The following is a 25,851-nucleotide window of genomic DNA, read 5'->3' as shown; positions in this document are numbered from 1 at the left end:
ATTTTCTCTCACATGATTATTTTTTTTTCCTCTAACATGGATTCTTATTCCATTTTGGCAACCTTTTAATTTATACCTTGAATTGATTTTCTAAATTTTTCCATGTCTCATATTCCCTATTCTTTGTTTGAGGTTTATAGTTGGTCATTGAACCATTTTAAAAATAGTACTTGGAAATGGCAGTTCAGTTGTGTCGTAATCTTTGTTTTCAGTATTGAGAGCCCTGTGTAGTTGTTACAATAAAGTGTTGTATATTTCTTTGTTGTTCTTTCTTTGTTGTCTTCTGTGAATATTGTTGGCATGTACACTAACATGAACATATCTGTTTCACAGCTTTTCCTTTACCCTCCCCCCATGTGTGTGTGTGCGCATGCATGTGCACACATGTTAGGATTGACCTATAGGTATGGAATAGTGAAGCCTCTCTGCCTTTAGCTCTTTCTAGGCCTTCACTGTTCCCTGTGCTTTAGCTAAACTGCACTTCTTGCTGTGCCAGAGCATGTCTGACTGTTGGCATCCTGCACTTTCTGCTTCTTCCCCTTGTCAAAGTCCTCTTCCCCACATAGGAAATCTCTGCCTTTCCGCCTCATTTAAGTGTATTACAACCAGTTACTTGAAATTTCAATAACTCTACTGACATGTTCCTATTTCTGCAATGCTACCCTTTTTATAGCTTTTAATTATGCTTAAAATTCATTTATTTGATGGTGTCTGATTATTTCTACTGAAATTCAATATTAAATTGCAAGTAAATTCTCTTCCTGTTTTTTCACTGATATAGATTTATTCTCAGATATGTGGTTAATGTGCCCTTAACATTAGTGGAATAAATGAATAAATGAATGAGTGGATGTTCTGAGTTTATCAGTAATTCTCAGCATGTATTCATTCAAAAGGTAAATGTGTCAAAATGAAATATACATATCCATTTGTCTTATCTCTTTAAGGGATGGTTTATATTAAATTATCCCATAACTCTTGTGGCTAATTTGATGACATTTTGTCAAATAACAAGTAAAAACAGAGGGTATTTTCCTAACTTAGATGCTCTTCTCAGGGCTCTCAGGATTCTTCTTGCCTTCCTCCACAGGTGGCATCCTCACAGGTCTGTCTCACAACATAGGAGATTTGCTGTTCCTGCATTAATTATCATAAACTATGTTAACATGTTAACACATGTTAACTGTGGCACACTTTGCATGCCACAGTTTCCTTTTCTACCTATTTGTATGTTTTAAGCAGAAATAAAGTAGCTGCATTTAAGCCTTGTTTTTCCTTTAGTTCATTAACCTCCTTAACTTTCATTTTTAGTAATTTGTCTTTTTGTTCTTATGTGGGGCTCACTGACACCTTCCAGTCACATCTGGGATTAACCTTGTTTCTTGAATATGTGGGTTAATCTTTATCTTAAATTTGGGGAAACTATTGACCGTGTTCATCAAACACCAATTCTGCTCATTTTCTGTTTCCCCTCTTGGCAGGATATTATTATGTGTTAGACTGTTAGAGAGTATCCAGCATCTCATGATCTATTCTGTGTTGTGCATTCCCATTTTCTTTTTGTGTTCTGATTCTACTAGGCTATCTTTTGTGTCACTGGCTCCTTCTTCTACTGTTAAGCTCCCTTGGTCAATTTTTTTTTTTTTTTTAGTTTCAGACTTGGAAATTTTAGTTGTGTGTACTCGCTTAATTATTTTAAATAGATAGTAGGCTTTATGTTGAATTGTCTGTACCTTTTCATTCATTTACTTCTGTTTTCTATTTCTAATATATTTCTAAAATCTTGTGATCTTCCTCACTGATTTCAGTGATGGGCCTATTGGGTTTCTCTATGACTGTATCTTAAGGATATGTCATGTCCCATTTCTCAGCATTCTTCATAGATATGTGATACATGTTACATAGGTAAAAACATAGAGACACAAGTAGATATAATTTTACACCACATGGCCCAGGAATTTTCTCCTGCTAAGCATGTGGGGCTACAGCATGTTGAATGACTACCCTCCCTAAGCCTATGCCAATCGCCTTCAAAACCCAGAAATCATGACCCTATTTCTATTAGGGCATTTGAAGACGCAATTAAAATAAGGATGTTGAGAGGGGAGCATCATGGATTTCATGAGGGCTCCTAAACTCAGTTTAAAACATCCTAAGAAAATAGTACAAGAACAAGACAAAAAGGAGAAGAAGGCAGTATAAGGATGGAACATAAAATAGAGCAAGGGACATCCAAGGATTCCAGGGAAAGTAAGAAGCTATTTTCTCTAGAGTTTTTGGAAGAATGCAGACATGTAGTACTTCATTTAGAACTCTAGCCCAGAACTGCATTATACCTCCCTGGGGACTACAGATTTGTTCCTAAGTGTAACTTAGCTCCCATAATAATAATAATAGATGTTTGTTGTTTAAAGCCACCAAATGTGTGAGTTGTCACAGCAGAATGAAGAAGGTAATTCAGCGGATGACCAACAAGAGGTGGGAGAGAGCTGAGCAGGCCTGGGGTATCTGGTACTTTAATCTTAGGTCTCTGGGGTCAAGCATATTGAGAAAATAGGCTTTCCTCTGACATCACAGCCAAGATGTCAGGAGCTCCCATAGAGCTTCCTAACTGCAGCTCCTGCTCCTTTTGTGCTCAAACAAAGAAGCTAACCCCTATCATGCCTCCACATCCATGTTCTGTCAGCCCAGGGCCATCAGCTCTTTAGACCCATTTGCTTTATTGCCAGGTTAGTTCCTTGTGCAGCACCAAATTCAACAAAATCTGGTGGACACAGTAGGCCACCTCAGCCCACGAAGGAAGGGTTAGGCCTGCGTTCCCTGCGAGGAAGGTTGCTCAGTCTTCTTGGAACCCCCAGTTTCTGGAAATTACAGTTTGTAAGCTTCTCGTTTCTATGACATTTTGTAGTTTGGACACATCCTATCTGTTTGTCCTATAGTTCAACATCCTATCCGTTCTAGTTTGCTTTCTGGTGCAGTTTTAAAATACTCTGATTAAAGCAACTTCAGAGTCCCAGAGGGATACACTCAGTCATGGTGCAGACAGCATGGTAATAGTCAGGAAAAGCATGGTGAGTGGCAGGGTCAGGTCGCTGCCTTATCACATTTTTATTCATACACAGGAAACAGACAGAAGGAGAGCAGTGGGAGGGAGGAAAAGAGAAAAGAGAGAGGAGAATAAAAGGAAGTTGGAAGAGGCTCTAAGTTACATCACAATTGACATATTTTCCCCTAGGAAGACTCTACCCCTTGAAGGTCTCTTAACTAGCAAGTGGGGCCCAAGTGTTCAAATACCTGAGCCTCTAGAGGACAATTATTATTCAAACCACCCAAAAGCAGAACCTTCTAAGGTGTGGTCTGCAGAGTTATAACAATGACTCAATACACTTCTTTTAACATTTAAATACACATAATTGGTATACATGTGTATAAGTTGTACATATTTGTGTGCATATATATATATATATATATATATATATATATATACTATGTACTATTTAAATCAATGCAAGTTAATATCACCTTATATTGAAAATCCTTTCATCCAGGTTTTAGACACATTTGGTTTCTATCATTATACCTCCCTGGGGACTAAAGATTTGTTCCTAAGTGTAACTTAGCTCCCATTGATCAGCTGTCTCTAGGCCTTGCCTTTCTGTGTCTGGTATAGTTTGTTTAATATAATGATATTCAACCTCATCTATGTTGTTATCAGTGACAAGATTTCATTATTTTTATGACCACAAAGCTTTCCAGTATGTATATGAACCACACTTCTATCCAGTCATCACCAGTAGATAGACACTTAGATTTTAATTTTACTATTATAAATAATACTGTAATAAAAATGGGAATGCAGCTGTTTCCCTGATGTTAGTTTTATTTCCTTGCATATATCTAGAAATGGAAAAATAGGATCATATGACAGTTCAATTTTTTCTTTCCTTTTATATTTAACTGCCATACTATTTTCCCCAAATGGTTGTTCTAGGTTTCTTTCCCAAGCAATACTGTGTACGTCCTTTTCACATTTTCAACAATATATCTCCCCGTTAGTCTTTCTGATAAGAGCCTTTCTTTACTGGGGATAAGTGGGCTTAATTTACATCTCCCTGATTGAACGCTTTTTAAACAATGAATGGATGGTCTTTGGGTTACATATTAATATTAATGGCATAAGGAGGCACTTACATATACAATAGCTATCTATATAATTAGAAACATCACCAGCTAATTGCTGATGCCACCTTCTGTTTTCAGTGGAATTTAGTAGCATTTGTGTATAACCTTTGTGAAGCTCAATAATTTCTAATTAGAGATTTGTGTCCTGAGATTCCAAGGTAGAGAACTGAGAGAAAAATATAGAAGCAAAATTACTAGCCGTTGAATCTCTAGGGATGTATACATAAATTTTCGGGAACATTGCAGATAGAAAATAGTAAATTTTTTTTTCTGGTCTAGACTAGATAAAAAAAATTATCTCTACATGAATAGCTCTTTTTCTAATGCTTTAATTTATATAATATTTACCAATGTCATCTGAGGCCCAGGTTGGGAATGATTGTCTGGGCCTAATTTCTTATTTGTTTGTTTTATATGAATTGCCTTATTGGATAGATATAATTTCACCAAAAATAAGTTAGATTTCTGACACTTAATTATGCAGAAAATATAGGAGATCACATAGAAGTGTTAATTACAAACATCCCTTCTCCTTTCTTGCTGCTTGAAAGTTATTTTTCTGGCTTGAGAATCACTTATTTTCTACAGAAATCTGGTGTATTTTAGGATTTATTGTTCTGGTTGCTGTGAATCCTTGGCTAAAGATGAAGTCAGAAAGCTTCCTGCCATCAATGGAAAAATCAGAGGGTTTGCTTGGTGTTAACACAGACACTGAGTAGGATTATGAATTAATAATATACTTTGAGCTCACTCTCTGTCCTCGTCAGATGGGGCACATCCTTCCTGCTATGAGCCAGTGTGGCTCACAGGACATGACTGTAATCAGCATGTACATCAAGCCCACTAAGCTTGCAAATGTATTCTTGAAAACGGGCCAACATCACTATCTATCATGACTGGTTATTTTAGATAAACAATGTCAGTTTTGAGTAATGTCAGATGGAACTACAAATTCCTTTTGGTAAGAGAGACTAGAGAAAATATTTTTTAATTTAATTTTATATATGTATTTATTTATTACAGTTTATTCACTTTGTATCTCTGCTGCAGCCCCCTCCCTTGTCTCTTCCCAGTCCCACCCACCCTTTCTCTTCTCTTCTTATTCCCTTTTCCTAGTGTTCTGATAAGAGAGGACCTTCTCCCCTTCTACCTGATCCTAGCTTATCAGGTTTCATCAAGGCTGGCTGCATCATTTTCCTCTGTGGCCTGGCAAGGCTGTACCCCCCGCCAGGGGGAGGTGATCAAAAACCAACCACTGAGTTCATGTCAGAGACAGCCCCTGTACCACTTACTAGGAACACACTTGGAAACTGAGGAGCCTATGGGCTTCCTTTGAGCAGGGGGACTAGGTCCTCTCCATGCATGGTTCTTGGAGTATTGATCTCTGCAGGCTCCCCTGGGCCCAGGTATTTTGGCTCACTTGTTCTCCTTGTGGAGTTCCTGTTCCCCACAGATTTTTCTATCTCCCTTTTCTTTCAAAAGGATCCCCACACTATACCCAAAGTTTGGCTATGAGTCTCAGTATCTCCTTTGATACCCTGGTGGGTAGAGTCTTTCAGAGGTCCTCTGTGGAAGGCTTTTGTCCTGTTCCTTGTCTTCTCCTACTTTTGATGTCTATGCTGTTTGCCTTTCTGAATGAGGATTAAGCATCTTCCCTAGGGTCTTCCTTGTTGTTAAGCGTCTTTAGGGCTATAGATTTTAGTATATTTATCCTATTTTATATGGCTCATATCCATTTATAAATGAGTATATATAATTTATGTCTTTCTGCTTCTGGATTACCTCACTCAGGATGATCTTTTCAGTGAAACTGAAAATCTTCTGTAAAGCAAAGGACAGTGTCATCAGAACAAAATGACAGCCTACAGACTGGGAAAGATCTTCACCAACCATAGGGCTAATATGCAGAATATATAAAGAACTGAAGAAGTTAAACACCAACAAAACAAGTAATACAATTAAAAATGGGGTACAGAGCTAAACATAGAATTCTCAACAAAGGAATATTGAATGGCAGAGAAACTTAAAGAAATGCTCAACATCCTTAATTATTCTGTAAATGCAAATCAAAATGACCCTGAGATTTCACCTCACACCCATCAGAATGGCTAAGATCAAAATCTCAAGGGATGATGCATGCTGGAGAGGATGTGGAGAAAGGGGAAACCTCCTCCACTGCTACTGAGAGTGCAAACTTGTACAACCACTTTGGAAATCAATCTGGTGGTTCCTCAGAAAATCAGGAATAGTGTTACCTCAAGATCCAGCTATACCACTCCTAGGCATATACCCAAAAGATGCCCCACCATTCATTTAGAACATTTGCTCAAACATGTTTGTAGCAGCTTTATTTGTAATATCCAGAATCTGGAAACAACCTAGATGTCCCTCAACAGAGGAATGGATACAGAAAGTGTGGTACTTTTATACAATGAAATACTACTCAGCAATTTAAAACAAGGAAATAATGAAATTTGCAGGCAAATGTTGCGAACAAGATAAAGTGTTTTTAAAAGGCACCTTAAGTAATTTGTTGAAGATATTTAAGAGAAACTACTGGGTAGATGGGGATTAATGTCAGCTTTCTTAATAGACTTCAATTTGCACCAATATTGTATCAAAGGAAGAACTGAGCAGTTGATACCATAACCACATGCATTTATAATGCCTTTTCCACTTGTCCATCGCACTTTGTGAGGCCTGGACATCACAGGGGGCCCGCTTTGAGTTCTCTGTTCTGAACTTTCATGTCTGGCATTCTCCTGTTTGTCTAAGCTGTTTCACTGCAGCCTCACACAGGCCACAGGCCCTGTCTGTCACACTGTCTTTAGGTGTCAGTGAGTTGGTTCACGTCTAGAGCCAACTAACATGCATCATGGGTCATGAGGCATATGCTTGCTGCTTGCAGCACTTTCCCTTGTCCTTGACAGTGTCCCTTTCTTTTCCCTCCTCTCATCTCCTCTCGTCTTGCCTTTTCTCTAATCAATACACCAACTGTACCACAAACCTTGAACAGTCCTGCGCCTGCCTGCCAGCTTGCCTTGCTGCTCTCTGATAACCCTCAACCACTGGGCATGCTATTGCCTCTTGCCTGCCATAGAAACTAAGATATAAAAACCTAATTTGACCCTAGGTAGGTCCCATCAGTTTTCTCAATAAATTTCCATTTGTGCCTACATTGGAGCAGTGAAGACAATGGGCCATTTCTTGTCTCTCCAGTGCTGCCATTTTAGTTTGCCTTACTGTCTTCAGAGAAAGCTAATATAGCTCTTATCTGAAATGTACTTGATAATGCTATTTCTGCTCCATTTTCTCAGCCTAGTCTTCAGTCATACATTGTCAGATCATGCTGGTAATATGTTCCCATGCCCCTGTACATAGATGTTTTTGGGGAAATTGCATAACTGTCCTTCCTAATGCATATATATGTGTATGGGCTTATGAGTACCATGTGTTCATTGGTGCTTCTGGAGGCCTTGGGTGTTGGGTCCCCAGGATCCCTGACTCTGGCTGTTGTTGTCAGCCATGTGCATTGTGATTTCTCCTGTCTCTTTGCTGTGACCCACTGCTGATGACCACAGCTCCCATTCTGAAATAGTGTCCCATACCTGCTTTTTTGCCATTCTGTCTTGATTCTCTTGTGTTATTTTTATTCTTAGAGTTATCGGATCTTATTCATTTGTTCATTTATTGATACAATTTTTGCCATATTTTTTCAGACTCATATTATTAGTTCTACAGGATACAGTCTGTACGGAGTGTAGAGAGCAGCCAGTGATGTGAGGGGCTGGAGAAAGACAGGGAGAATTGATTATTTTGGAGAGAGTCATGTGGGAAGCACAACCTCTGTCAACCTTGGGTGTAGCAGGAAGGAAGCCTGGGAGGAACCTTCAGCCTCTCACTCCTCCTGCCCTCCTAACATCTGTTGATACTTTGCACTATTCAAAGCCCAACCATCAACCAGAGAGTGAAGGCTGCTAGTGCCATCCCTGAAGGGCTGCCCTTCTGGACCAGTGTGCTTGGGGATATGCACACAGCCTCCTGAGTCTGGCACTTTGGGCTTCTCTTTACAGGCTCACTCTATGTAGGAGCAGTTTTTGCAGGACCCTGCCTAACTGTCCCTCCTGTGACTCTGACCTCTGACCTATGCCTTCTTCATCTTAAGTAAGACCTGGACACAAAACTTCATTTCTCTACTACACATTTTAATTTGACTGTTTTGTAGGGCCTCAATTTAATACAATCATAATGGAGTTTTATATGCTCCCATTTCAGTAGCAAAAGATTTAGCAAGCAAATTCAAGCCCCATTTCCTATCCTATATTTCTTATCTAGAAACAGCACATGAACAGATTTTTCTCTTAGGTTTTATTTATTTGTATGCAAATAATTATTCAACAAGTCTTGTTTTTGGAGGCTGCTGTCTAGTGGCTTTCCTTCCTACATTTTCCCCTCTGTAGAGGAAATCACATTCATTAATTGTGCAAGATTTTACAGTGTGTATTGATATTTTTAAGGTTTTAAACAAATAGCTTCATTATTTATTGGGAATGTTATTAATCATAAACTTCTTATGTACTTGTACAAAAATTTATAAGAATTAGGAATTTTAGAAAACAAACACTCGTTACTATAACTAATGCATATCTTGAATAATAAAATAACCCCTCTTTTATTTTTAAGTAGAACATATTTATATCCAATAGCATGCTTATTGAAAACAATGAAATATTTTATTTATTAAAAATGTATCAAGAAAATATATAACAGAGCATAATTTGTAGCCTGAATGTATGGTAGTAAATGCATTTCTGTTACCTACGTTATGATTTATTTTTATAACTATTATAGTCTAGGATTTTAAATCATTAACAAAGGTAGAAACATAGTTTATTTACAGGAATTCTTAAAAATAACAATTCCGCCGAGTAATGCCTTGCCTCCTTAGCATTTTCTTTGCACCATGGATCCCACAATGGGATACACACTGGGCCTGCCAGTTCACGGTTCGGAAGAGTCTCTCCTTATCACTGTCACAGAGGTTAGCAGCTCAGTCTCCTGTAGACCATGGCTTTTAAGAAGACTAAGCTTAAATCCAAGTCCTTATACACAACATATGGTCTCAGCAATGCTGTGCCCCGCTCTGTGCAGGGCCTCACGCGGAAAGGAACAATTCTCTCTCTTCATGTACAACTGCTGGTAACATGTAAGCCTCGAATTCATTTTGTAGGATCAGTGTAAGTGTGAGTGTGTGTGTGTCTGTGTGTGGGTGTGTGAGAATGTGTGAGTGTGTATGAGAGTATCCGTGTATGTGAAAATGTGTGTGTGTTTGAGTGTGTTTTCCTTACATAACCTATTAGAATAGGAAAGATAAGTGCTGTGTTTCTTACGTCAGACATCTGAGAAATCATTCTCGTGGTGCATCAGCTACCAGCTCCTCTTGTATCTATCTGTGCTGATTGTCCATGTAGATGGTGTGTGGTTGTGTGATTCATTGTGTATTCGCTGTGTGTTGCATTTGTTCAGCATTCCGTACACTGACTTCTGTGAGCTTAATTATTACTGGGAAATTTTGAAAATTGTACATAATTACAGCACAGTTTTCTCGTGTTGAGAACTGCATGGTATTTCCCCAAAGCCTTTACTTTACTGGGAACTGAATGTGTACTTGAAGCAGTCTCACACTTACGTTTTCTGGCACTATCATTTCTTGACTTTACTAGACAGGTTTTGGTTGTGCTCCATAGAACTTTCTGATTGCGATAATGATCCCTTTGTTGTTAGTAATTGCCATTTGTTATTGCTTTTTTTTTTTCTTTAGTTGGTTTGTAGCCCACGCTGACCTTGAACTTGCCGCAATCCTCCTGCTTCCGTCTTCCCTATACTGGGATTCCAGATAGGTGTCACCGTGCCCAGCAGCTTGCCTCTCCAGACACTAGCACCTGCTTCTCATGCCGTACACTCACAGCATCTTTTTTCATACATTGCTTGCATCTCACTTGAGTTGTTAAGCATACACTTCTATCTAGCATGGACATTTAGAATTTCAAGACAAACTGGTAATGTGTACTGAACCACGTTTTCGCACAAGTGCTGCTGTCCTGGAAGGAGGAGGTTGGTGGTGGCAGCCTGTTGAATGACTGTGAGAGGAAATTGCCTCTGAATTAATAGTGGATGTGCAGGGTTTGCTGTCAGCACTCAATTTACTGCCTCAGCGCCTCAAACTTCATAAACGTTATGGCGGCAGTAATGAAAATATTTCTGTTAGCTATGATCATAAATTGATTTTGAGGGTACTTGTCCTCACACTACTTATGAAAGAGTTTCTTTTCTTTTTCTTTTTCTTTTTCTTTTTTCTACTATACTACCAGAGTTTTAGAGTCACAGGGCACAGAAGATGGCTGCTGCCATTCCTAGAGATGAAGTATTCAAAGTCGTTGTTTGTAACAAGAATTAAAACCCTTGGAATTCTATTCTAAATCTGGGCATTTTCATTTCTGGTGGGAATTTTATGGAGAGAGCAGAGCCTATGGGAAGGACGGATTGTATTTATTGTAAGTGTGACCACAGTACTGGAGAAATGGAAACTTACCTGCAGATGTTTGTCTGGCGTGGGATCCTGTGGGCAAGCTGGACTCCTCCCAGGCCCCTGCCCTATAAAAGAGAAGGACACATGGCTTTAAAATTAATCTTGATTGCTTCAGATCAGACCAGAGGTTTGATGGCAATGCGTCAGTGAACCACCCTGTTGTTATGGAGAACCTTACGGAGACACTGAAAAAACTTATCTCAAAACTACACTCAGCACATACTGTGGGACGCATAGTTAAAACACGCAGGCTTCCATCTCCATCTTAATCCATGGTATATACTAAGAGTTTGGTTAGAGAAGGAAAGAACTACCACTTTTCTCACTAAGTTTTGCAACCACTTAAGAAATATGAACAATGTGAGCATCGAAAACAAAAAGAAGTTCAGAGTAGCTGTCATACAAACATTAATTTTTCAATTTAGACCTAAAAGTTTCCCCTTCATTTGGCTGGGTGGTAATTCAGTGGTGAAGTGCTTGCTATGCAAACAAAGGACTGAGTTCTGATTCCCAGCTACGTGTGACACCCAAGTGTCAGCCCAGTCGATCTAGCCCATCAGTGAGCTCTCTGCTGAGAAACCATCTCAAAAAAGAAAGTAAAAAGCAATAGAGAAAGACAGCAGCTCACCCCCCATCTCTCTCACACACACATTTTCCATAACACTTATCAGAATGTTGGACATGGAACAGAAGGGAGGCAGAGGGATATGATTTTGGAAGTCAGGGGTAGATTTGGAGAAGGTGACCAGGAAGAGGGATTGAGATTACCCACCCAGCGTGAGTGTGGCTGATGGGCAAAAACGCTGGAAATGGGTTGTGCATTTTGCCTGAGCAAAAGCAAGGATTTCAAAGTCACAGTGAGGTGGAAGTGATAGGTTCACTTCGTGTTTCTAAATAGTAGCTTTGTATGTGAATTAGAATTAGTGACATATGTGAATAAAATATTTTTAAAGTACATATATGTGATTTGTTTTTTGGTTGCTTCACAGTCTTTCCCCTTCATCCTTGCCTGGGTAAAGCTATCTGCTTGGACCATTCCATAAACTCTATTTAACACGGAAAAGCATTCATTGTTCTGGGCTGCATTTCTGCATTATTCAGTATTATCTTACTTTCACTATGAAAGTGTTCTCTTGTGTGTACCTTTGTGTGTGTCTGTGTAGGTGTGTCTCTTTAATGTGTTTTAATTCTGATACAGATTGTATTTGCAGATCCAGATAGCCTCACAGTTCATTTTCTTGCATGCATGTTTCGCTCAGTAAAATTTGCCATATTCTAGCTGTGGTGGGAGCAAAGGTAACTAAAGGAAAAGGTAAACTCACCGGGCTGAGCATAAATTCCAGGGACATGCAGATTTAACCCCTAAATATCCACAGCTGATCACTGGAGTTGTTACTGTCTGATGACTGGAATAGAAGGCAGTGCTTGACCAGTGACCGACCTCTGGATTCAAGTGGGATCAAAATGAGAAGAAGAGGAATATGTATTTTCTTTATGGAATCTCAGACTTGTGAAAATTATAAATGTATGAACCATGATGCTAGAAAGCATTTGGTTTTCAAAATGCCTGTTTGCTTTTCAGAGAGATTCTGTAAATAGCCATCATTGCCAACACTTGCTAATAACTTGACCATCTGGTCAGAATTTTTAAAATTGGACTTTCTCTCTAGAGAAATGAAGGTCCAAAATGATGAAAACATCTTTCATAAAGATGTCATGGGTTCAGGATTTTTCCTTTATATCTTGTGTTTAGATAATGCCCCACAGGGAGGGGAGAATCATATCAATGGATTAGAAAGGTTCTATCCTAAGTGAGTAAATGCAACCTTGGAAATGATAACTGAGGTTGCCTATATGAATTCAAGAAAATGTTGAATGGAGAATATGAAAGCATTGTACCTGTGGTCAAAGACACTTTGACAACTGTGTTACTTTTCAGTCACAATTGTACAGTAGATAAGCTTCACAGGTCGGACTCCTCAGGGCACAGTCCTGAGGTTGTTTGGCCTGGCTTGTATATCCATCTTGACCTCTGTGTTCTGGCTCATGGGAGATCACCAGCCTTCCAGGTGACTGGGGTCACCTGAGTTTAAATCATTTGAATAGTGTGTAGTGGGGTGTGGTTAGGTTTCTCCGAGCAGAATAATGTTGGGATTTTGTTTGGCAGGCTGACCTGAAAGTCACCATTCTGCTGCCTCAGCTTCCCAAGTGCTGGCCTTTTGCTTTCAGGGAGTTTTACTAAATTTATAGAGCATTATGGGAGAAACGACATCTACAAAACTACTGAGTTTTGTAGTCTTCTGGCCATGATTATGCTCTCTGTGGATGTGAGTCATATTGAGTTTGCCTTAGCAATATTTTTATGGCATGGGGGTCTTTCACTTTTTGCTTTGTTCCTATGTGCTTTGCTAAGAGTTCCTTCGGGTGATGGGGGGGCATGGCATACAGGGTCTTGCAGCTTAGCTCAGGCTGATCTGTAACTCTCAATCCTCCTGTCTCAGTTGCTGAATTTTAGAGCTATAGCTCTATACCACCATACCTATGCTTTTCATTGCAAAAAAAAAATGCTAGTCTAAATAGATTTTAACTATTTTTTACAGTTGTTTGTTGTCAGAATGTAGGAACACAATTATTTTATATTGCTCTTTAGTCATCAACTATTGCTAAATTCTTACTATGCTTTTATTAATCTTTTCTTTTCTACAGGAAAGAATTCATGTGTGAATAATACAATTTTATTTCTTAGTTTACCTTCATACTGTTTTTTCTGAAAACCATAAAATGATTTGTTATAAGGCACTGGCTGTAGGTTTTTTTATGGACATCCCCCTTGTCGGGCTGAGGGAAGCCATTCCCTGCCACAAGACAAGGTTGTCTGTCACAGTGCATGAAACTTCATGAGATACATTTTCTGTTATTGTTGACTCTCCTCCTCCTTGTCCTCCTCCCCTCCTCTTCTTCTCGATGTTCTTCTTGTTCTTGTTCTTCTTCCTCTTCCTCTTCCTTCTTCCTCCTGCTGTGTACTGATATGATTGCTCTGAAGAGTTGACCTTGCCTATCCTGCCACACCGTTGCTCTTCATTATTTCAAGGAAGGAGAGGGGGACCTCCCCTATCAGTGAACTTGGGGAGGGGCATGCATGAAGAAGGGGGAGGGAGGGGGACTGGCATGGGAGAAGGGAGGGGATTATGGGAGGGATACAAAGTGAATAAAGTGTAATTAATAAAATAAAATAAAATTGTAAAATAAGAAAATTTCTTCTTGCCATCATCCCCTCCCAGCCTAAAATGTCTCATTTAACATTATTGAACAACAACAAAAGCATCTGTAGTTGATTACTTTTGTTTTTTATTTTTTTTTTAATTTTCATTTTCTGAAAGATATTGTTGTAGAGTTCAAAATTCTGAGTTGGCAAACATTTTCATTGGCTCACTGTTTCTGGTACAAAGTTGGCCAACTGTCCTGTCCTTCTATGCTTTTCATAACTTTTATTTCCTTTTTATTGATTGAGCTTAAGTAGAAAGGTTTTAACCTACCGTTCCTCTGCATTTGCTTTTTCATGACTATTGCTCCTTCTCTCAGTCCTTCTCTTGCTCAGCTTCAATTTGATGGAACCTGTCAAGTCCTCAGGGCAATATCCACTATGTATCTATCTGTCTTTACATTGTACTTTCCATCCACCTTTGTTCATAGCCACTTATCCTCTTTCCTGCCTCTTTTCATATGCTGTTCATTTTGTAACTTTTTCACCTCAAAGACTTTGCATTCCAGTTCTGGAACTTTCTTCTGCTTCCTCTTTATACTTTCTTGGCTGAGACTTCATCTGTCATTAAGACTGTATTTTTCTTGAAAATATTTTAACTGGAACTTTAATGCTCTTGTGGGTCATCTCAGTTTGTATCTACTGGATGCTTCTTTATAAGCTGATCATTGCTCAGGTTCATCTGCTTACTCTCATATCTAATAATTGCATTGCATATTGGATTTCATGAGTGTTGGGGTGAACAATGGGATTATTTTTTTAAAGGGGGTGTTATCAGGCAGCTAGCTCTTTGTGAGTCTATTACGTGTTGGCTCTTGGCTTTACCCTGTTTATGTTGGTTGGTCTAGTGTAGCACTTATTTGAGTTCTTTCTCCAAGTACTGTGGCTTTAGTGGCTCAGTCAAATTCTGAAGATATGATTAAGGACTATCCACCACTGGCCTCTGCACCAAAAGTAACATGTGGCCTCTTATGTTTCTGTGTCCCACAGACTTTGCCTGACCTCTTGACTTCTCAAACTACATGTAGTCTCATCTTTGACCAAGATCTTGTTGGTGTTCCCTGAAAGCTTTTATTTGTGTGGCTGTTTCTTCTCCTTCATTGTGTCCTTAAACTTCCCACTGCTTGTTCAACTCTGGACTGGTGCCAGTGTGTCCTCCTCACCGGATGGCTCTTGTGCCTAATAAATAGTCTGACTTGGATTGCAAGCAGGAAAATTCCACAAGGCAGACATTAAAGGCTCATCTGGAATGCCTTGTTTTACTTAGATATTCCATTGTGTGTGTGTGTGTGTGTGTGTGTTAGTGTGTGCCTGTAATCCCAGCACTTGGGAGGCTGAGATTTGGTGTTCAAGCCCAACCTGGGCTATGTAGATTTCAATGCCATCCTATGTATACCAAGACCCTGTCTCAGAAACCCAAAATAACTAAATAGTAAACACAACACAGCCAACCCTGTAATGGTGTACACGTTGTCCAGATGTGTAGTTTTTTCATGAAAGAGCATTCTGCAATGGCTGGAAGGAAGCTCAGGTCTGGTAGAAATGCAGTTTTCTAAGCTAGGGAGATGACTTGGTGTTAAACTGCTTGCCACAGAATCACGAGGACCTGAGTTCAATCCTCAATACCCCCATAAAAGCCAAAACCAGAAGTGTGTGCCTGAAAGCCCGGCACTGGGGAGGGGAGTTAGGAGGATCCCTGACACTTGTTACCTAGCTGGTCTAGTGGAATGAGTGAATTCCAGAATCACTAAGAGCGACTGTCTCATGAAGCAAATGGAGAGCAACTGAAGAAAACACTGGACATTGACTTTGGATGCCTATGTGAACATGCATATAAACATGTTTGCCCATCAGCAAAATCTTGAATACACACAGATGAACACATACACACTTAAGCACACACAGAACTATATCTTGAAAATTGTTCCTCAGTCATTGGTTCTCAAGCCGCAGCATCAACGTGCAGCATCTAGAATACTATACACATAGCAAGGTCCCTCGCAGCAGAGTTTTTGGTTCAGAGAGTTGAGGGGGATCCAGGAATCTGCATGTCTAACACATGCCCAGCTGGTGCTGAGTCATAGGCCTGAGGACCACACTTTGAAAAGCATGTGCTTAGAAAATAAACTTGAGAAAAAGTATTGAGACTTCTATATACATACGTACATACATACATACACACATACATGCATACACACACGTCTATAGGATCTAGTTCATATTTCTGTGGATGTTTTTGTGATTCTAGACCTCTAGTATATTGATGTTTCTTTTTTCAGTACTGAGGACCTAGGACCTCACACATGCCAAATATTCACCAAGCCATTATATAATAGGACCACTGAGTCATAACCACTGGCTCTCCTTTTACATTTTATTGTGAGGCAGAGTCTCATTAAATTGTCCAGTCTGGCCTTGAACTTGCACTCCTCCTACCCTAGTGTCTAAGGTAGATGGATAATAAGCGTGTACCATAACGCCTGGCATAAATGACAGTTTTGCATTAAAAATTGTGTATTCTCTATTTAGCTGCCAATAAAAGGAAGAAAATACATAAGAGAATAGTGGAGTTATTTGTTGCTTAACTTCATACAAAATTCACTTTATTGTCCTGAAGACATTGCTTTATAACATCGCTTTTTGTATCCAAGAAATAAATATTTAATTTTTATTTCATAAGTTGTTGAAATTTTAATTTCTTATACAGATGCACGTGCACGCGTGTGTGTGTGTTTGCTGGCATATGTGTGTATGCACGTGCAAACAGATGACTCTGTTTAATAAGTAAACTACAAAATGATAGTAAGTAAGCTTGCATGCCGAGTGGGTTTCTGGTCTCTTCCTGTCATAAGAGTTCCCGCACCCTGTCCTTCAACAGTCTTTCTATCCAGGAATGCCTGTGCAGTGCATGCACACAAGTGTGTGTGTGTGTGTGTGTGTGTGTGTGTGTGTGTGTGTGCTCTGCAAACTAAACTCAGGGCTTATTCTTGCTAAGTCAGTGCTGTATCACTGAGTGCCTTCCCGGGCCCCGGCCATTTGCCTTCTCTGATTGCCCCAAGTGTACGCTGAGAGTCTCTGCTCATTTGTGAGGACTGAGGGATGGATGGCTTCTTTGTGTTTTGACTTACGAACTTTCCATCAGAATCAGGCTTGTAAAGGTGTCAGCCGGTGAAGGACATTTCTGTGACTGTGACATGGTGTTTGTCATGGCTACAGGACAGTCATTGAGGATAAGAAGTGTCCCTTTTTTCGTCATTCCAGCGTGGTCTTAACTGAGGATACACATTGGCCTTACTTCTCCCATTTTCAGTCAATTTCTGACAAAATTTTCTGCCTATTTAATTTACCTGAAGATTTTGTTGCAGGAGACTTTCTTGGCTTTGGTAGGAAGTTGTCTGATAGCGCATTTAAAATATTGTTTCAGCAGCCAGGTGTGCTTGGTGCCGCTTCATTTTCAGCGTCAGAAGTTTGCTTTCAAATATTTCAGCGAAGGAATCGTGAGATTGTAATCGCAAAATAGTAATTCCTCGAAACGCTTTTCAACAGATCCACTTTGATGGCTGGGACCATAAGTACGACTACTGGACAGATGCCGAGAGCCCTGACATCCACCCCATCCGGTGGTGTGACAGGACGGGGCACCCCCTGGAAGTCCCGTATGGTAAGCAGTTCATGTTTGTTGCTGCTTAGAATCACTAACCCTGAATTCCACGCCCAGTGTTGCTTATTTACGTCATTCCAGTCGTTTGAAAGCTAGGTAATAGATAGGTGAATTGATTAATCACCACTGTAGCTGCTCTGAAATCCACAATTATTCAGAGTTACTCCCAAGTAGGCCTCAGAGGACAGGCTTTAAACAGAGAGGGGTAAGAGTCACTAAGAAATAATTCTCATGTTTCCCGAAGCAATTCTTCTTTTCTACATTTGGCTTGAAGAACTGAGCCAGAGTTTCTAAATCTATCTAATTTTTGTCATAAAAGTCTGATCAATTCTTAAGCACCTCGTGTTAATCTTATCTTACACAACAAATTTTATTTTTTTATATAAAAAATATATTACATATTTTAAACTCTAGCAATTTTAAAAATGAGAGTGAAGGAGCGTTCTGTTTTATTGGGCTCTGTGTTATTTCTGCTCTCCTAGCCACTTACAGCTAAGGGGGAAATTAAGCACTCTAAATTCTAATGAGCCTCTGACTAGAATACCTTATTCTGTCCGAGGGAGTCCTCTGACCCGAATAGGCCGGCGTGGCTAATCACCAGTTCCAACACACTCCATTCTTGCGTTTGTGTCCTCCCCCTTGCTGGCTCCCCCTTCCATCCTTCAGCTTCTTAAGGCGAAGTGGGGGTGTCTGTCATTGAACCCGTGGAATGACGATGGTGCCTGAGCCTCACCACATGCTTGACAGCGTGCTGCGTTTTGTCAGTCCCCATCTTGACTGTTTTACAGTGTGCCGGGCTTCTCAAATTCAACAAAAACCATTAAAATCCTTGCCCGGGGGACTTACCAATTTTGTACAAGCAAATGCTCTGTGATGCGTGTGTGTGGCATGAATGTGTGTGTGTGTGTTTGTATCGTGTGACGTGTGTGGTGTGTGTGTGTGTGTGTGTTGTATGTATGTGAGTGTTCGGGTGGATGTGCTCATGCATGTAGAGACTAGAGGAGGAGACTGGGTGTCTTCTCGATGGCTCTCTGCCTCGCTGCCTTGAGATAAGGTCTCACTGACCTGAACTGGAACCTTTGAGCTAGACTCGCTAGCTAATGGGATATCCTCCCCCAACTCCCCTGCTCAGTGAAACCATGCCTGTCTTTTTAGACAGCGGGGTTAGGGGATAGGGATTTGAATACAGGTACTCATACTCCTGCCCCCATCCTCCTTCTCATTCTCTCTCTACTCCACACCCCAGCACCTACTCCTCGGTCAGTGATTTTCTTAAGAAGGGCACCAGCCTGGAGAGGGGTGGGCCAGCTTCACAGGGGTAGGGAAGCTGTCTCTCCTCCACCTCGCCCTGCTCACTCTCCTTTGTCAAGCTCCCCTGCAGTGCCTGCATCTGCAAGTGTAATATTCATCCTGAGTCTGCATCAAACTATAGCTCCAACCATGGCAGCACCTTGCTTTTCCACTGATGCCGCTCTGTCTCTTGCTCCCTCTTCTTACCACCATCATTTGAAAGTTGACTTCTTTGCTGCTTCTAGAGCCCACAAGTTGATCCAGCCATGGCCCTCTGTTCACTTTGCTGGCTCCCCAGTCTGTCTCGGACGCTCACTGTCTGTCTTTAACAGTCTTCACCTGAACTGTGGAGTTCTGCCTCAGTTCCGCATGATTCTCAGAATCTGCTCTGTTCTCTGCAAGCAGAAGTTCTAGGTGAAACAGTCTGGTTATTACAGATGTGTAAACTGAGTCACAGAGTTCAGGTATATTAAATAGGCTGCTGGCTTATCTACATGTCCCCTTGTGCCTTGGTTTCCTCATCCACAAGGCAAATAGTAGAATATTTTAGATTTCATAAATTTATATTGTGAAAGGAGATTCATATATTCATACCACTTCAAAAGCTCCCTGGCTTATACGGGAGGTTAGCTGCAACATTCCTTCTATCCATTGTCAACCTCCTTCCTTAGTCAGTCTCTGACGCTCACTGTCTGTCTTTTACTCTGCTGCACGACTGTGGAGTTCTGCCTCAGTTTCACATGATTTTCAATTTTAATATAAGAATGTAAATTATCAAGGCTTTGAAATTTGAAAACAAGCCAAAATTAACATGACTAGAGTTTTCCTAAGTAATTTTAATTTGTCTGTTTTCTGAAGAAAAACACACTTCTGTGTGTTGCTGACAATACCACATGATTCTTGTATTTTTTATTTTTCATACTCAGCTGATTTGAATCTCTAGAATTTGGGGGGAGGATCAACTGCAATTGGCCATCTTTCCTTGCTGAAGACTTTCTATTATTTGCTATGGATTTTTATATTAATCATTACTGATATAGTTTATTGTATATTTGCTATCCCTAGCGTCAGACTGACACGGCAGAAATGTTTATGTCTTATTGATTTTTTTTATATCTAAAGGTTAAGACTTGCTTACGAAGTGGTTTAATGGGGCTGTCCTTGCCCCTGCTGTGAAAACACACATCTGCAGACATCCACCGCTCTCTTCTGTCTTTCTCCATCTCCACTACGACCTAATCCGGTTCTTTAACATGGAAGTCTTTTCTTCTGGAAAGCAGGAACAAATAGTCGGTCTGTTTCCTGCAGCAGCACCAGTGTGAGGCTCAGACATCTCATGTCTATGAGTTTATGGCTGGCTCGTCCCATCTTTTTCCTGAACTAGGTGGCGTGGACCCTCATGCCTTCAGTCTTGGTACCCCGTCTCATCTGGGCTTCGAGCTCCTTTGTATTAATCCAGCCCTCCTCTCAATGCCATACCATAGCCTGGCACGTCTTCCTCCTAACGTGCTGGCCTCTGCCAGATGGACTCCCTGAGTGCAGCCTAGGCATCTGAAGACGACATATCACCTCTCTGTGCTTGTCCTCTGTGTCCAGCTCTCTTTACAAAGACGCTGCCCTCTGCTAGTGTCTGCTGCCCCTGAAGGACAGAGTCGGCATCTGCTCTTGATCGGCAGTTTATAGTCCCAAACATGGTTTATAAAAGCCACCCTAGATAGTCATGTCTTACGTATGAATGTATTTATATAATTCAAACCATACCTTCCGGCCTTTAGGTATCTGATATTGTTGGCAATCAGATCAAAATCATTGCATTTCACAAAACAAAAAGCACACATAGTATATACCCTCTGTGGACAGATAAAGTCACCTGACTAGCATTAATTTTGAGATATTTTAGTGACATTTCTACTTTAAGATAATTTTTTGAATCCTAAGTCCCCTCCCACATTCCCTCCCAATCCCACCCTCTCTCCCTCATCTCCTCCCAGGCCCCTCTCCAAGTCCACTGATAGAGGAGGTCCTCCTCCCCTTCCATCTGACCCTGGGTAAGGGCTACAGCTGGGATACAAAGTGAAAAAACTGTAATTAATATAAAAAAATAAAATTTAACTAAAAAAAGAAAATTTAGGCAAAAGTGAAACAAATATAGCTTTGAATCCTGGGTTCTCTCATATTAGATTAATAATATGAAGACACGATTGCCATAACTAGTTATATTCTTTGTGATAAAATCATTATAAACATAAATATTACCAGTATAAGATATAAGATAATCTGTAAGTTTATACTATGTGTAAGCTTAGTATGTAAGTTTGACTACCATCAAAGATTTGGAAAGAAAATAAAGAGTTCATTTCTAGACTATAAGAGAAAAATGCTAATGCATGCTTAGTTTGTTATAAAAACAGATTTTATGTTTATTTTTAAGTGTTGAAATATATGACATTATATGATGATTAAATTGTCTTCATTTTAAATAAAATTTAAATTAAATTGAAAAAAAGATAATTTTTTGAGACAGGGTCTCACTATGTTGTTTTGGCTTGCTGTGCTGTGAGTTCAAGGCTGGACTTGAACTCACAGGGATCCTCCTTCAAGGATTAAAGACCTGTGACACTACAATTAGCTCAAATCATTTTTACACTCTACTGTCTTATGTGTATGACTCAACAGCTATCTTACGTACCGTATTATATGCGGTATTCATGCTTTATTGGCCAAACATTGCAAAGACTTTTTAAGGTTTAAACTTAGGGAAAACCTTAGCCATCACATAATTTAAAGAGTTAGAGCTTGACTATGATGCCATCTACTTTATTAGTTTAAGTTTGTGACGTTTCTAAAGAAACCATATCAAATAGCTCGCCAGCAATATTGGGTTGTTCTGAACTGTTGGTAGCACTGCTCTCTTCTTCAAGAGTATATTCTCCCTTCCAGCCATCTGTATTAGTATTACGATAAATGCCCAAGAAACAAAGAGGAAAACAAGTGCTTCCGTATATGCTATATACACATATGTGTATATATGCATATATATGTGTATTTTCAGCATATATATATGTATATAAATTTTTTTGTGTTCAGTGAGTGAAGATGTTATGTGTAAAGTGGATACACTTTCCAAATGAATGGAGTGAGAATAAAGAAAGCCCTATAGCCACCTATAGCGAACACTCAGTCAGAGCTGCTGATGTTTAAAAATGGTGTTTAAGGACTGAGAAGTACGCTGCTGGGTTGGACCAGGAGGGGCCTGTAGGAAGTTGCCAAGCTGAGTTCAGACATAAGCACCTGGACAAAAGACAGTCTCTCAAGAAGGAAACTGCCCAAGCACAAACAAAACCCAAGCTCCTCAGTTCTCATACACATTTCATGAGAATTTATTAAAATTTTAGAACTTTCTAAATAAATGATAGCCCCTTTTGTTTCCATTTTGCTAGTGTCATTCAATCTCATTGCAGAATGAGCCAAGACGGAATGCGATTTGGTTACACGTTGACTTTCCCGGTGCCCCTTGCAAGGCTCCCAGATGTCTTTGATACCAGTGGGTAGTCGTGTCACAGATGTGGGTCCTGGCACAGATGTTGCCTCCCTCGGCCAGGAGTCAGATCACCGACACTCACAATTGGGTTGTCTTGCAAGAGTGACCTAACACCAGACAGTCATTTGGAAAGCTGAGTGATACATGCTCATCCCATCTTCACAAGAGCCATTGTGAATGTTATGAATGCCAGCCGTGCCCCTTCCCAGGACACGGTCCTTCCCCGTGCCCTGAATGTGCTGTTTGGAGCCATTTCTATGTCTTCTTCTAGAATCTGGCTTTTCCCACCTTTTCACCTCATTGACTACTATGTAGGGTTAATTCCGTTTCCTTCCTACAGGCTAGAGCTTTTCTGCTTCCCGTGTGCAGCATAGGGTTGCATAACACTGGCTCTCCATCTCCCAAAAGCATGCTTCACAGAGGATCCAGGGACACCTAGGGGTACCTTTTATTTATTGGGTGTGTTTGTGTCTGTGTGTGTGTGGGGGTGGGTGTGTAAGTGCGTGTGAGTGGGCGCACCTATAGGTAGGTAGGTGTTCACCAGATTCCATCTGCCTTGTTTATAGTAGGATGTGTTTTCCTCCTATACTGTTTGTTAAAATTGTACTGTGAAGAAAGTTCTTGCTGATCATTGAGTGGATATTGATTAACACTTAGGAAAAGTGTAAGCATTTAGAATTAATAATTGATTCAGGCAGATGATAAGCAAATGCTATAAACTGAATTCAGCTGAGAACTGATTTTACTACTTTCTAATAAGAATCAGAATACATTTTGAATGTCAAGGGTCAAAGAAGAGTATCGCCACCTACTTGTTCAAACAATTCTCGTTCTCAGATAAAAGGGCCAGGACCAGCCTTTATCTGAGGCTCCACCTCCTTTCTTCCTTCTCTGTCCCCTCCTCCCTCTTGTGCCCTCAGTGCTGTGCATGTGGCAGGCGACCACTCTACCACAGGCACACACCCCAGCTCTCCTTCATCTCTGCTTTAGACAATGAGCCTTCCTTGGGCCTCCTGGCACCTCCCTTCTTGGCCTATGCTTATGGCTCCTCACCTTCCGTGTTGAGTCTATTCCTTGTTCCTAGCACTAATCGTACCTAACATTTGAGCACTGAGCACTGAGAATGATGTTCTTTACAATCCAGTGTCGTGGTGCAAGGCTAATGACTACCCATCACGGCAGACCTGCAGGCTCTTGTACTCACTTGAACATGCCCACACACAAACTTACATGCAGTTTGAAAGAGAGAAGTAAATCTTAGGGAAGAGCCAGAAGCAACAAAAAAAGTCCTGGTCAAGCAGAGTTAAACGAAATAAAAGATGTCATATGAAACTTGTTTGCAATGTTTTCAGGTCAGACTAAAAACAGACAATAAAAAGGTGCTGAGACAGCTTGCCTATAAAAGTTGAGATGGAAAGCTTGGTTGCTTTGATTACATGCAGATGTGGGCTACCACCTGGCAGCTATCAGATGCTCTCATCAGAGTGTGCATAAAGTATTTGTTCTGAAATGATAAACAGCCCGCACCCCGTGTCAGGATCTGGTGGAATGTGAAATGATGTGGTTGAGCACCTACTGTCATGATAGTACTATTCCTTCCACAAAGAGCCCCAGAGAATGCTCTGAAGCATTCTGTGTGAGAGCCATCACATCAGGTAAGGCTTGCCTCTTGTTTCTTATGTTCCCATATTGAAAGCAAAACAACGACAATAACATAAAACAAAAACAAAGAAAACAACAACAAAACAAAGAAACAAACAAAAAAAATCAAAGTTTCTCTCTTAGTGTGAGTATAACATTACACAGACACCAGAGATTATTTGATCCATCTTCCCAGAAAATCTCAGCCAACCTAGAAAAGGTACTTTGGCCTTGAGAGTTACCAAAGACACAGATGTAGAACATAAAATTGCCATTGATGCTATAGTCATTCACTCCAGAAGTACAGGAACTAGTTTACACAGAAATGCATGACAGACTGTGTTAAACCTTACGCCCTGCCCTACTCTGAACCCTGCATGTGGTCCTCTGTGAACAGGCACATCTCTCTCTCTATGGTTTCTCTCTTTCTGTCTCTCCCTCCTTTCTTTCCTCCCTCCCCTCCCCACCACCACACCCAGCAGGGGATAGGTTATTTAGCTGTTTAAAGGGTTACAGGTCAGATCTCAGCTGATTGAAGGGCAGGTAGGTTTGCATCCTCAGGCAACATCAGTGGGGATGAATGGTAGCCAGCAGCTCAAAGGCCAGGGGCTTGGTCCATGGAAATGTCTAACCTCTTCCTTCCCATGAAGGAGAGTCTTCCAGAGACCTTTGGACAATCCTCTGGAGTCGGGCCTCAAGACAGTCTGCCCACACAGAATGATCCCTAGCTGTTTGCTCCAGTCCCTAAGCATCTCTCTGTGAGGACTTTGCTCTTGGTCCCAGACATCTCACCTATTAGGTCTTGGAAACTGCCTGTCTTCTCTCTGAGGCATAATGGAATGTCTGGGACCCCTTCATAGCCATCTTGGTTGTGTCAAAGCAGCAGGATGGCCACAGGCTCACCCGCTTGTCCAACAGCCTGCTGCATATGGGTGGAACCAGGGGGACCTTTTCCTAGAGATATAAAGCTACCCTGATACCATATGAAGCAGATTATCAACAGAAACATTGTCACCAGGCTCATTTAGGGACTCTGCGGTTGTAACTAGGTGCCTGCTTTAGTGCCAGCAAAAGAGAGGTAAGTGAGACTGTAGATGAGGTGATGAGAGAAGAGATCAGTACAGAAGTTCAAACCTCTGACCCCCTTTTCTTTCCTTCTGTATCTTGTCTGTTGTTTCAGTTTCTTGAGCAGAGATTACCCTGAGATCATTTGGCTGTACTGTCTCCTATATATCTGACACTGTTTGTTTGCTCCTCTAATGGGTGGCTCTCATTTTTAAGAATTCATTCTGATTGGTCTTCTTAGAGAAGCCTTCCTGGTCACACTGACACTTCCTGAGTGGGAAACAGTGGGTGTTGTGCCAGTGTTTGCCCTTGATCTTAGCATCCCCCGATGGATACCTACATCTCATCTAAGAACTGAATAATCGCTTGTGACCAAAAGACTTTGATCTTAGAGGCCACCTTGGGTTCGCACTGTAACCTCCATTCTTTTTCTTTCCTTCTTCTCCCTCCCTTCCTCCCCCCTTTATCTTCTTTGAATTAGGCTATATATGAAGATCAAGATGGCCTCAAACTGTGATTCCCCCTGTCTCAGGCTCTCAAGAGCTAGGATTACCAGTATGTGCATCCGTGTTTGCCTATGGTCGAGTGACTTCTTTGGTTGCGGCAACAGGTTTTTGATT

At 40.6% G+C, this 25,851-nt stretch overlaps 1 protein-coding gene across 2 annotated transcripts in view; it reads left to right on the top strand.

The window, feature by feature from the left end:
- The window catches only part of L3mbtl4 (L3MBTL histone methyl-lysine binding protein 4), a 438,827-nt gene that overhangs the window by 233,592 nt on the left and 179,384 nt on the right, over positions 1–25,851 (top strand). For both annotated transcript variants that reach the window (XR_009586410.1, XM_060368214.1), the window contains exon 13: positions 17,580–17,694. Coding sequence is in view for 1 of the 2 variants with exons in the window: in XM_060368214.1 (XP_060224197.1) it covers positions 17,580–17,694 (115 nt within the window). In the remaining variant the exon portion in view is untranslated. The remainder of the gene's footprint in view (positions 1–17,579; positions 17,695–25,851) is intronic.

Source organism: Meriones unguiculatus, chromosome 15 (assembly GCF_030254825.1).
Source record: "Meriones unguiculatus strain TT.TT164.6M chromosome 15, Bangor_MerUng_6.1, whole genome shotgun sequence".
Lineage (NCBI taxonomy): Eukaryota > Metazoa > Chordata > Mammalia > Rodentia > Muridae > Meriones > Meriones unguiculatus.
The sequence above is the reverse complement of the archived record's forward strand: the minus strand, read 5'-3'. Positions and strand labels throughout refer to the sequence as shown.